This window comes from Perissodus microlepis, chromosome 18 (assembly GCF_051167445.1).
Source record: "Perissodus microlepis isolate ML-2025 ecotype Zambia chromosome 18, ASM5116744v1, whole genome shotgun sequence".
NCBI lineage: Eukaryota > Metazoa > Chordata > Actinopteri > Cichliformes > Cichlidae > Perissodus > Perissodus microlepis.
Window position 1 is genome coordinate 31,921,800 of NC_140478.1, and position 13,921 is coordinate 31,935,720.

The following is a 13,921-nucleotide window of genomic DNA, read 5'->3' on the forward strand; positions in this document are numbered from 1 at the left end:
TTTGAAAAGGAAGCTGTTGTAGATTTAAAGAAACATCTTAATTGAAGCAAAGGCAAAAAAAAAACTGGAATGAATTTTATGTGGCCGTTCATATTAAAGCCAACAACAAGTGAAAATCCAAAAACGGCTCCAATCCTTTGTATTAATGATCTCCCCCCTCTCTCTCTCTCTCTCACTGTGTGTGAGTGTGTGTGTGTATGTGTGTGTGTGTGAGTGTGTGTGCCCTCACAGAAGGAAGGTCACAGCAGGAGCTTTTCTCAAACGCATTACCAATCAGTTTTTTACAAGAAGTGTAGCTCATACAATGGTATAAATGTATTCTTTGCGATACTTTATAAATATGAAACTAAAGATTTTGAGTTCGTGCACATTGTGAAGCAAGAATCTAAATATTTGTGTCACAATGATTTCTATAAAAGCATGTTGTTTATGGGGATAATGCAACAAATCTTTTGTGCGTCCTATTAATGATCAATGATAATTGAAGAGGAACCCTGGCTCAGGACATTTTCATGACAAGTGACAGCGCAGACAACTACTAATGAGTGAACATGTTTTATCATCATAAACACGGTGATATGAAGCATCGTTAAAGTGTCACTTCAGTAATGTTGACTCATGTTTTTAATAATGACTTTAAAACACTAAACTCTAATTTCTGTGGTTTATTTTAAGTTTACAGAATATAACATGTGGTAAGACGACGAGTTTTACTTCTCACTGTCCGTGTTATGTGTATCTATTTATCATGTATGCTACTTTGCTCTGTGGACTGTAAAATGTTTCATTGTGTTCATGAAATAAACCAGACTTCCACTGTGTGCATCTTTTACTGTTTTTCTGCTTTTGTTCACTCCAAGTTTGACAAAACCTACAGATATCCAGAGTTAACTCACTAACAATGTGGAGCAGTCACAGTGTATTTAGCTGCTTTTTCCCTGAACACAACCAACTGAGAGAAACGCCTGTAGTCCTCACTTTGGTCATTTGAACGCTGAAGGAGATTTGTTCCATAGACACCTTATACTAGTGTTTCCTGCACTACTATGTTCTATTTAAATCCAGATTCCTTTTATAGTTTGCAGTGAAATTTGTTAAACCATTGCTTAATGGGACAGAAGTACAAGTCACTCTTTACTAACACATTTGTAGATGAGTTTATTGCTGAACAACACAGCTAGCAGTCTCACACACTCTTTAGGTTTTTCAAGTTATGTGTGTAAGGGTTTAGTCTATCAAACCTTACCCTTTTCTCCCCAGTATCACAACAGTATGACTCCCAAAGTACGGCTCAGTAAACAACCAATGATTCTAAAGCCAGAACAGAAAGATACAGTTGGAAGATGAATGATTGCGTTTTTATGATACGTAGTAAAACGACCCCCTCTTCTTCTTCTCTGTGTTGTTGTTGTTGTTGTTCGTGTGTGTGTGTGTGTGTGTGTGTGTGTGTGTGTGCCTTAGAAGTCAAATAATACATTAGCCATACTTAAAAAAAACATCTGAATTTCATTTAGAACTGAGATTCTAAGTTGTAAGCAGAAATCTTATGCACAGCCAGAAACATGTTTCCCCACTTTCACAATGCTGAGGTGTCAAATCCACAACACCCCAACAAATGGTTTGTTACACGCGGGTGTGAAGGGCAAGCTTTACTTACACAGCCTCACACACAGTAGATTTTTAAGGTTTTTGGGTACAGGGGTTTAGCCACAGATGCAACATCCACTATTGATAAAGATCACTCCACCTGTTTATTTCTTAAGAAATTAAGCATCTTTATTAAGCTCTTATTTATAAATGTCTACACAATAATAGACACCGTGTGCTCTGTGACATTATAGTCTTCTACTTCTGCTTCCATTGGTTTGCATTTTAAACTCCCAGCCTTTCAGTTTGTTATGAACGACTTATATTTCTAACATTTTGTGATATAAAAGTGAACCATGCGACTTTTTTTATTTTCTGTTTGATGGAATGACTTAAGACACGAGTTATTTAAACAATTCTAAATGACAGTGTGATGGCCATAGTACTTTATGTGGGCCAAATGTGTTAAGGATAATGTTTATCAATGTAAAATTGCAAAGAACTTGTGGATAGAATATAACATTTTGTAAACAGTTACCTCAGAAACTGTACTGGCAGATCTATGTATGTAAGGTAATACTTTCCAAAGCACTTCCACTTAAGTAACTAAACACATAAAGTCACCCTTACCAATAATCCACTGCTCCTTGAAAAAGTAGCACAAACAGACAACTGACTGAGCAATGATAAGTAGAGCTACCCGAGGCCGATACTCAAGCAGAAGAAAATTAAAAGTTGTTGTTTTTGTGGCTCGAAAAATTAATTGCTTTGTCTGTAACGACAGTATCAAACTACAGAGCATTGTTTTTACTAAAATTCAACATTTTCAGATGAAAATTTGGCTGTTTTTTGTTTTTTTCACTGTAACACCCACCTCAATGCCATTTTTAGGATATTCTTGGTGATCCCACCTTTTTCATATTTATGCTTTTGGCACTGAGGGTATCTAATACGCATGTTGTCACTGTGTTTTTGTACTACCAGCTGTGAGCACTGCTTTTGCTTTGAGTAGTCTGTTTTTATTTTGTCTCGTGAGTGTGTGTTTTTTTTCAAACGAGATCCTCGTCAGTTTGATTTTGTTACCACAAACTTTGTGTGAAGTTCACAACAGAGGTAAAGAGATTTAAACACCCAGTTTAAGGAGGCAGGCAGGGGTTGGACCACCTGCACAGGACAGGTGAAGCAGAGAGTGTCAGGGGAGATGTGCAACAGAAGCAGAGGGAACCTTTTACAAGATGATAAATGGCAGATTTAGGTGATTAAGGATTTGTTGACAAGATTAAAAGACACGTCCGTCAGAGTTCAACAACATTACAGTTTGATTAAATAAAAAGTTTTTAAACTACACAAGGTTCATTTTCTCCTCTGATAGTAATCATATTAAACATGTCAAGAAAGAAAGAGTATAAAGAAAAATAGTAAATGTGTGTCTAATTAAACTCTACCTGTGAACCTTATATCATCCTTTAATATGTTTGGTGTTACAAACTTGAAGAAGCACAGAAAAGATCATCAGACATTAATCTAATCAGTTTTCAGCCTTCATTCATATTGAAAAGTTGAAATCTTCCCTGCTAGACCCAAGTGCAGTGTTTAACACCGTTGGCCATAACATTTTATTACAGCTATTATTAAATGGAGAGTCCTCTTCACACACTGAGGTTAATTATGAAGCTCCACAGGCTTCTGTGCAAAGACCAGTTTTGTTTACATTATACGTGCTTTAGAAGGCATAGCATAGCATACATTTTCACTGCTATGCATATGATACCCACCTTTATTGGTTAAACTGCCAGGATGTCTTAGACACATAATGAGCTTTAATTTTCTGCTTCTAAGTTCAGATAGAACTGAGGTTATTGTAACGGGGCGTAAAAATCTTAGAAACACTGTGGCTAACAAGATCCTTACTCTGGATGGCATCGTCTTGAGCCGCCTGTTGTAGTGATTTGGTACATTATAAGTAAAATTGAAACATACAATCCCATAGCACAACATCAACATTTATTTATATACAAAAATAAAAATGCTTTTTCAGAAAAGAATTGTAACTTCACAATTCATCACCGATTACGTGGGTACATAGGGTAAGTCCTCATCATTATCCCATAGCGGTTCCGGTAATCTCTCAGGGTCTTGGAAGGGTGGCGATGCCCTGTCTACCTCATCAATGTCGGGAGAGTCGCCGAAATACAAAAAATCTTCCTCGTTGTCAGTGTCCATAGTCCACAGTTGTGGTGGTGAGGGGGGTGTGCTCCACTCTGACACTGGTGAATACGGTGCGTCTTCACTCCAATCTTCAAATGTAGGGTTCGTGGCTGGATCTTCGGAGACTAAAGATTGCTCAGTATCCCTGGTACCAAGTACCAAATATGTACCAAGTTCTGTCACTCTGATGGTTGATTGAGCAGAAGGGCTGGAAGATGCCATTTTCATGGAGAATTTCAAGCCCAACAGATGGGAATTACCGTTCTTTTCCAAAGTTGCAGCTGCTAGAGACACAGTGGCCAACTCTACGGTTTTTGAAAATTGCTGCCACTCCTACCCGCACCCTTTAAGATCAACCCACTTCCAGATCACGCCCCCTTCTGTTATTTTAAAAAGAAGACCGCCGTCTCATTCCTTCAAACCTTTTTTTTTTTTTAGCTCAAAAACAGAGAGAAGTATGGCCTCTACAGCCCTGCGCCACCCTGCGGAGGAGGAGGAAAGTTCTGCGGACGAGGGCACAATATTACCTGACACGCCCGGTTACTATCGCCCCTTGGAAAAGCAGCAGCAAGCGGACGAGCTTGACGGTTGGGTATCTTCTTTGTTCATCGATACCGTGAAAACCGCGGTGTATCATCTTGTCAACCTAGTAATCAACAAGTACCTCACTGACAAATGCAACGGTTGTATGTCCGATCAACCCCGCCAGAAACAGTACGAGTGTGTGCGAGTGTTGGAGGATGACTTTTACGCTGAAAATTATTACGGCATCAGAAAAAGACTCCTCACCCCTCGTTTCATTCCATCCATTCAACGGCTGCTGATTGCTCGCCACATCAAAATGGACGACATCAAAGTCTGCATGGTGGCGGAAACTCTCTTGCACGAACTGAAATCGGAAAGGAAAGTCTTTGACGCCATCGCCGAGGCATACACCAAACTGGTAGGGTTGGACATGGTGAAAATCAGACAGCTACGGTTGGTCGCAGAGTGTTACAAAGGTGGCTGCTAATTCTTTCTCTGAAAGACTGATTTTTTTCATTCTTAGAACGTGTAACCAGCATTTTACCAAACAATGTATTCTACATTTAGTGCATTTAAAAAAAAAATGTACCCACGTAATCGGTGATGAATTGTGAAGTTACAATTCTTTTCTGAAAAAGCATTTTTATTTTTGTATATAAATAAATGTTGATGTTGTGCTATGGGATTGTATGTTTCAATTTTACTTATAATGTACCAAATCACTACAACAGGCGGCTCAAGACGATGCCATCCAGAGTAAGGATCTTGTTAGCCACAGTGTTTCTAAGATTTTTACGCCCCGTTACAATAACCTCAGTTCTATCTGAACTTAGAAGCAGAAAATTAAAGCTCATTATGTGTCTAAGACATCCCGGCAGTTTAACCAATAAAGGTGGGTATCATATGCATAGCAGTGAAAATGTATGCTATGCTATGCCTTCTAAAGCACGTATAATGTAAACAAAACTGGTCTTTGCACAGAAGCCTGTGGAGCTTCATAATTAACCTCAGTGTGTGAAGAGGACTCTCCATTTAATAATAGCTGTAATAAAATGTTATGGCCAACGGTGTTAAACACTGCACTTGGGTCTAGCAGGGAAGATTTCAACTTTTCAATATGAATGAAGGCTGAAAACTGATTAGATTAATGTCTGATGATCTTTTCTGTGCTTCTTCAAGTTTGTAACACCAAACATATTAAAGGATGATATAAGGTTCACAGGTAGAGTTTAATTAGACACACATTTACTATTTTTCTTTATACTCTTTCTTTCTTGACATGTTTAATATGATTACTATCAGAGGAGAAAATGAACCTTGTGTAGTTTAAAAACTTTTTATTTAATCAAACTGTAATGTTGTTGAACTCTGACGGACGTGTCTTTTAATCTTGTCAACAAATCCTTAATCACCTAAATCTGCCATTTATCATCTTGTAAAATGTTCCCTCTGCTTCTGTTGCACATCTCCCCTGACACTCTCTGCTTCACCTGTCCTGTGCAGGTGGTCCAACCCCTGCCTGCCTCCTTAAACTGGGTGTTTAAATCTCTTTACCTCTGTTGTGAACTTCACACAAAGTTTGTGGTAACAAAATCAAACTGACGAGGATCTCGTTTGAAAAAAAACACACACTCACGAGACAAAATAAAAACAGACTGCTCAAAGCAAAAGCAGAGCCCTCACAGCTGGTAGTACAAAAACACAGTGACAACATGCGTATTAGATACCCTCAGTGCCAAAAGCATAAATATGAAAAAGGTGGGATCACCAAGAATATCCTAAAAATGGCATTGAGGTGGGTGTTACAGTGAAAAAAACAAAAAACAGCCAAATTTTCATCTGAAAATGTTGAATTTTAGTAAAAACAATGCTCTGTAGTTTGATACTGTCGTTACAGACAAAGCAATTAATTTTTCGAGCCACAAAAACAACAACTTTTAATTTTCTTCTGCTTGAGTATCGGCCTCGGGTAGCTCTACTTATCATTGCTCAGTCAGTTGTCTGTTTGTGCTACTTTTTCAAGGAGCAGTGGATTATTGGTAAGGGTGACTTTATGTGTTTAGTTACTTAAGTGGAAGTGCTTTGGAAAGTATTACCTTACATACATAGATCTGCCAGTACAGTTTCTGAGGTAACTGTTTACAAAATGTTATATTCTATCCACAAGTTCTTTGCAATTTTACATTGATAAACATTATCCTTAACACATTTGGCCCACATAAAGTACTATGGCCATCACACTGTCATTTAGAATTGTTTAAATAACTCGTGTCTTAAGTCATTCCATCAAACAGAAAATAAAAAAAGTCGCATGGTTCACTTTTATATCACAAAATGTTAGAAATATAAGTCGTTCATAACAAACTGAAAGGCTGGGAGTTTAAAATGCAAACCAATGGAAGCAGAAGTAGAAGACTATAATGTCACAGAGCACACGGTGTCTATTATTGTGTAGACATTTATAAATAAGAGCTTAATAAAGATGCTTAATTTCTTAAGAAATAAACAGGTGGAGTGATCTTTATCAATAGTGGATGTTGCATCTGTGGCTAAACCCCTGTACCCAAAAACCTTAAAAATCTACTGTGTGTGAGGCTGTGTAAGTAAAGCTTGCCCTTCACACCCGCGTGTAACAAACCATTTGTTGGGGTGTTGTGGATTTGACACCTCAGCATTGTGAAAGTGGGGAAACATGTTTCTGGCTGTGCATAAGATTTCTGCTTACAACTTAGAATCTCAGTTCTAAATGAAATTCAGATGTTTTTTTTAAGTATGGCTAATGTATTATTTGACTTCTAAGGCACACACACACACACACACACACACACACGAACAACAACAACAACAACACAGAGAAGAAGAAGAGGGGGTCGTTTTACTACGTATCATAAAAACGCAATCATTCATCTTCCAACTGTATCTTTCTGTTCTGGCTTTAGAATCATTGGTTGTTTACTGAGCCGTACTTTGGGAGTCATACTGTTGTGATACTGGGGAGAAAAGGGTAAGGTTTGATAGACTAAACCCTTACACACATAACTTGAAAAACCTAAAGAGTGTGTGAGACTGCTAGCTGTGTTGTTCAGCAATAAACTCATCTACAAATGTGTTAGTAAAGAGTGACTTGTACTTCTGTCCCATTAAGCAATGGTTTAACAAATTTCACTGCAAACTATAAAAGGAATCTGGATTTAAATAGAACATAGTAGTGCAGGAAACACTAGTATAAGGTGTCTATGGAACAAATCTCCTTCAGCGTTCAAATGACCAAAGTGAGGACTACAGGCGTTTCTCTCAGTTGGTTGTGTTCAGGGAAAAAGCAGCTAAATACACTGTGACTGCTCCACATTGTTAGTGAGTTAACTCTGGATATCTGTAGGTTTTGTCAAACTTGGAGTGAACAAAAGCAGAAAAACAGTAAAAGATGCACACAGTGAAAGTCTGGTTTATTTCATGAACACAATGAAACATTTTACAGTCCACAGAGCAAAGTAGCATACATGATAAATAGATACACATAACACGGACAGTGAGAAGTAAAACTCGTCGTCTTACCACATGTTATATTCTGTAAACTTAAAATAAACCACAGAAATTAGAGTTTAGTGTTTTAAAGTCATTATTAAAAACATGAGTCAACATTACTGAAGTGACACTTTAACGATGCTTCATATCACCGTGTTTATGATGATAAAACATGTTCACTCATTAGTAGTTGTCTGCGCTGTCACTTGTCATGAAAATGTCCTGAGCCAGGGTCCCTCTTCAATTATCATTGATCATTAATAGGACGCACAAAAGATTTGTTGCATTATCCCCATAAACAACATGCTTTTATAGAAATCATTGTGACACAAATATTTAGATTCTTGCTTCACAATGTGCACGAACTCAAAATCTTTAGTTTCATATTTATAAAGTATCGCAAAGAATACATTTATACCATTGTATGAGCTACACTTCTTGTAAAAAACTGATTGGTAATGCGTTTGAGAAAAGCTCCTGCTGTGACCTTCCTTCTGTGAGGGCACACACACTCACACACACACACATACACACACACACTCACACACAGTGAGAGAGAGAGAGAGAGGGGGGAGATCATTAATACAAAGGATTGGAGCCGTTTTTGGATTTTCACTTGTTGTTGGCTTTAATATGAACGGCCACATAAAATTCATTCCAGTTTTTTTTTGCCTTTGCTTCAATTAAGATGTTTCTTTAAATCTACAACAGCTTCCTTTTCAAAAAGTTTACTGACATAGTAAGGAAGTAGCTAGGGACCTCAGTAAGTATGAGCAACAATAGCTTAGGGACAGTTTCTACAATAAAGAGGATTTCATCATCTGCTGTTCGTCAAAAAGTGCCGTATTAAAAACAATTCAGCAGACCCTCAGAGTGCTGATACAAACTATTTTCAGCTGTAGAGGTAGAGGTACACTTCATGTACTTGTCAACATACGGTTTAGAGGCTTGCATTAGAGGGCTTTGGTGCTTGGGCCTCTTTTATTTAGCACGGTTATACCATTGTGAATTTAGCTATATAAATATGCTCAAGAGTCTATCATATGTTTGACATGCAACTAAAAATTCGAAAATATATATTTTTTAAATCAGTAACTTTGCAAATTTAGAGGAATTGTTTTCGGACAACATATGTGTCACATTTTAAACAGGGTTTGAATAATCAGCACCAACATACAGACATTTATGCCCTGGGTATAACAGACATGCTTACCTTGTGAAAGGCCCTCGGATTTCTTGGAGCAGAGAAACACTCTGTATTGTTGCTTTTCTGTATTGTATAAGCAGCGCCCGACTGTCAGAAACGCTCTGTGCGGGTAGCAAAGTCGGCTCCAACGCACATTCAGGTGAAAAAATAAAAAGTTAAAACGACATACCTTGCGGCAGTTGTGAAGTGCTGAGGAAAATACTGTGTGTCTGATGGGGTGTTTTTATATAGGTGGGGCTACTTTCAGTTGACCTCTGAGATGTAGAGATAAAAGAGCACGATGTAAGGAAGAAAGGTGGAAAGCCTTTGGAGACTCTGTTGGACATGGTTTCTGTTGGCCTCGGACATGATAAGATAAGATAATGTAATTAACTGTTTGTAATTAAAAATGTGGAATGTATGGAACTACAGTTGGGATGGGTGCTGGGATACTCTTGATAAGGGTGCCTCTTTTGTTTGCTTCATGACTTCTTTTGCAGACTGTTGGGCGCGTAAACCACCTCTGGCTAACTGTTACGGAGTGTTGGGAATTAACTGTTTGTGAAGAAACACCTTTGGGATGGGATACTCTTGATAAGGGAGCTTCTTTGTTGGGTCATACCTTTTTTACAGACTGTTGGGAGCCTAACTGCACCCCCTCTGTCTAACTGTTACAGAGTGTGACTATGTGTGAATATGTGTTTTTTAGAAGTATCACAGTTTATTTCTAAAAGAATACATGTTGTTTGTGGTGCTCTATTTAAAACTATTGGCATGTGAAACTTTTAGAAAAGTGAAATGCCCCTAAAGTAGTTAAATCATCTATGTGTAATCATCGAGTCTAACTGTTGCAGACTAGTAGATAATTATAAGACTAGTTGCATTAAAGCCGCATTGGGGTTGATACAGCGCTAGTGTGAGTATGTACTTTTAGAAGTATCACAGTTTATTTCTAAAGGGATACATGTTGTTTGCGGTGGTCTATTTAAAAACTATTAGCCTGTGAAACTTTTAGAAAAGTGAAATCTTCCTAAACTAGCTAAATTAAATGCTGTGTGGGAATACACTGCTTTTAGAAGTATCACTGTTTATTTCTAAAGGGATACCTGTTATTTGCGGCCCTCTGTTTGCTCCTAAATAGCACTGAAGAAAATGCAAAAGGCTCCTAACTAGTTAAAATACTCCTAAAGTAGTTAAATTAAATCATCTATGTCTAAATAACAGAACTCACTGACTGATGGGGGCTAACTGCAACCCCCTCTGTCTAACTGTTACAGAGTGTGGGAATTAACTGTTTGTGAAGAAACACCTTTGGGCTGGGATGCTCTTGATAAGGGAGCTTCTTTGTTGGGTCATACCTTTTTTACAGACTGTTGGGAGCCTAACTGCACCCCCTCTGTCTAACTGTTACAGAGTGTGACTATGTGTGAATATGTGTTTTTTAGAAGTATCACAGTTTATTTCTAAAAGAATACATGTTGTTTGTGGTGCTCTATTTAAAACTATTGGCCTGTGAAACTATTAGAAAAGTGAAATCTTCCTAAACTATCTAAATTAAATGCTGTGTGGGAATACACGGTTTTTAGAAGTATCACTGTTTATTTCTAAAGGGATACCTGTTATTTGCGGCCCTCTGTTTGCTCCTAAATAGCACTGAAGAAAATGCAAATGGCTCCTAACTAGTTAAAATACCCCTAAAGTAGTTAAATTAAATCATCTATGTCTAAATTTATTTGAAGAGTTTCAGTCAGGTTTCAGAGCTCATCACAGCACAGAAACAGCTTTAGTGAAGGTTACAAATGATCTTCTTATGGCCTCTGACAGTGGACTCATCTCTGTGCTTGTCCTGCTAGACCTCAATGCAGCGTTTGATACTGTTGACCATAATATCCTATTAGAGCGATTAGAACATGCTGTAGGTATTACAGGTACTGCACTGCAGTGGTTTGTATCATATCTATCTAATAGACTCCAGTTTGTGCATGTAAATGGAGAGTCCTCTTCACACACTGAGGTTAATTATGGAGTTCCACAGGGTTCAGTGCTAGGACCAATTCTGTTTACATTATACATGCTTCCCTTAGGCAGCATCATTAGAAGACATAGCATACATTTTCACTGCTATGCAGATGACACCCAGCTCTATCTGTCCATGAAGCCAGATAACACACACCAATTAGTTAAACTGCAGGAATGTCTTAAAGACATAAAGACCTGGATGGCCGCTAACTTTCTGCTTCTTAATTCAGATAAAACTGAGGTTATTGTACTCGGCCCTGAAAATCTTAGAAATATGGTATCTAACCAGATTCATACTCTGGATGGCATTACCTTGGCCTCCAGTAACGCTGTGAGGAACCTTGGAGTCATTTTTGACCAGGACATGTCCTTCAACGCACATATTAAACAAATATGTAAGACTGCTTTCTTCCATTTGCGCAACATCTCTAAAATTAGAAATATCCTGTCTCAGAGTGACGCTGAAAAACTAGTTCATGCATTTATTACTTCCAGGCTGGACTACTGTAATTCATTATTATCAGGATGTCCAAAAAACTCACTGAAAAGCCTTCAGCTAATCCAAAATGCTGCAGCAAGAGTCCTGACAGGGACTAGAAAGAGAGAGCATATTTCTCCTGTTTTGGCTTCCCTTCATTGGCTTCCTGTTAAGTCCAGAATTGAATTCAAAATCCTGCTCCTCACATACAAGGTCTTAAATAATCAGGCCCCATCTTGTCTTAATGACCTTGTAGTACCATATCACCCTATTAGAGCACTTCGCTCTCGCTCTGCAGGCCTACTTGTTGTTCCTAGAGTATTTAAAAGTAGAATGGGAGGCAGAGCCTTCAGTTTTCAGGCCCCTCTTCTGTGGAACCAGCTTCCAGTTTGGATTCGGGAGACAGACACTATCTCTACTTTTAAGATTAGGCTTAAAACTTTCCTTTTTGCTAAAGCATATAGTTAGGGCTGGACCAGGTGACCCTGAATCCTCCCTTAGTTATGCTGCAATAGACGTAGGCTGCCGGGGGATTCCCATGATGCATTGAGTTTTTCCTTTCCAGTCACCTTTCTCACTCACTATGTATTAATAGACCTCTCTGCATTGAATCATATCTGTTATTAACCTCTGTCTCTCTTCCACAGCATGTCTTTTATCCTGTCTTCCTTCTCTCACCCCAACCGGTCGCAGCAGATGGCCGCCCCTCCCTGAGCCTGGTTCTGCCGGAGGTTTCTTCCTGTTAAAAGGGAGTTTTTCCTTCCCACTGTCGCCAAAGTGCTTGCTCATAGGGGGTCATATGATTGTTGGGTTTTTCTCTGTATCTATGAAGCGCCTTGAGGCGACTTTTGTTGTGATTTGGCGCTATATAAATAAAATTGAATTGAATTGAATTGAATTAAATAACAGAATTCTGAGACCTATACAATCCTTTAAAAAGAGTTTAATTAAAACACATAATGGTTTCATTAAATAACACGCTATTATGCTATTACATGTAAGTAAACTCATATGACCTCAATTTAGCTTTGTTCTTGGTCATTTTATAGGGTTTGTTACATTTTGGTCTCATTTAAAACATGCCACAAATGGATGTCAAACAAAGTAATGCATATTAGTTTTCCATAAATATTGTAGCGACCCTGCAGTAATGTTCTTGTTAAAAATGCTGTATTCTTTTCACTCTGTTCTGTGTGTTGATTGTGAGGAGTGGAGGGTTTGGTCTGAGTTTTTCATTTTGTATTGGCGTCGTTAAATCTAGGCAAGCATGCTCATTTCGGCACAACAGCTGACAGTGACCATTTTGAGTTCCTGCAATAAAGTGACGGCTGTTAACGTCTATCTCATCCAACTTTTCAACACGTCCAGCAGGACGCTACTCTATTTTCTTAAATGCATGTAAAAAAAAAAAAAAAAAACGATCTGATCAGCTTTCACTGTAGCTTACACCTACCAGACACAAATGTACCCACCTTCCTCTTCTGAAATAAGACCACCATGACTCGATGCGCTGATTCCCAGTAGATGATCCGTAACTGTGGCTTGACGATCCAGCATAATAGTCCGTGTGCGCGTGACGGAGGGTACACTGTATTGCTGCCATAGTCCCATTCTCAGTCCCGAAGTCTGTTCGTAATCTCATTGGTATCACACCAAGACTCTTTACACAGTTTATATAATTGTGAGCTATAACAGCCGGGTTGTTGTTTGTTGCTCCACACACAAGCCATATCAGTCTTCTTGAAAAGCCATCTATACATCCTGACAGGGCCAAGCCAAAGGGTTTCAGTTTATCATAGCCATCTACATGCCATATGTAATTGGGCCCCATGGAGTGATACGTGCGTCTTGTGAACCTCCTTCGAGTTCTCAAAGCGATTCCTTGAGGATTTAGTTGTCTCAACAGCCTCATAACTACATCACGCTTGACACGCAGCTTGTGTTTTTGTTTGAGAACTTGCCACATGGTCCGATATCCAAACAATTGTCCTGGTCCTCGAAGCTCGGACAAAATGGCACGCCTCACCTCAGGAAGTGGAGAATAGTTGCCTCGTCTGTACAGTCCAGATTCTTTTAAATGCGTTTTCAGTGTACGCATACTAATTGAAATGTCACGATTACACTTGAGCATATCCAGTATCACCTCGTATGCATGTCCTGAATCAAAATATTCTCGAATAGCGACAGCTATGTTTGGGTCACCGCTAATGTTCATGTTTGAAAAAAAAATGCGCTACAGGCAGAGTAACTTCCGATTCCAAAGATGAACAGCGCGGACGTCCAATCAGTGATGTCTCCTGTTGCCGACTGGTACCTACCCTTTCCGGTTTTCTTAATGTAATTGTGCTTCTCAATTTGTTTTTGTGATTCTTCTTTTGTTTTTGTGCTTCTTA

The 13,921-nt window shown here is 38.6% G+C and overlaps 2 protein-coding genes across 4 annotated transcripts in view; one reads left to right on the forward strand and one right to left on the reverse strand.

Annotated features, from left to right (window-relative positions):
- LOC146368590 (receptor-type tyrosine-protein phosphatase F-like) overlaps positions 1-13,921 on the reverse strand; it is a 53,426-nt gene that overhangs the window by 22,846 nt on the left and 16,659 nt on the right. The window lies entirely within an intron of this gene.
- LOC146368592 (uncharacterized) lies at positions 3,453-4,807 on the forward strand. The gene has a single exon (XM_084912305.1). The coding sequence runs from the start codon at positions 4,022-4,024 to the stop codon at positions 4,805-4,807; it is 786 nt and encodes a 261-aa protein (XP_084768431.1). The 5' UTR covers positions 3,453-4,021.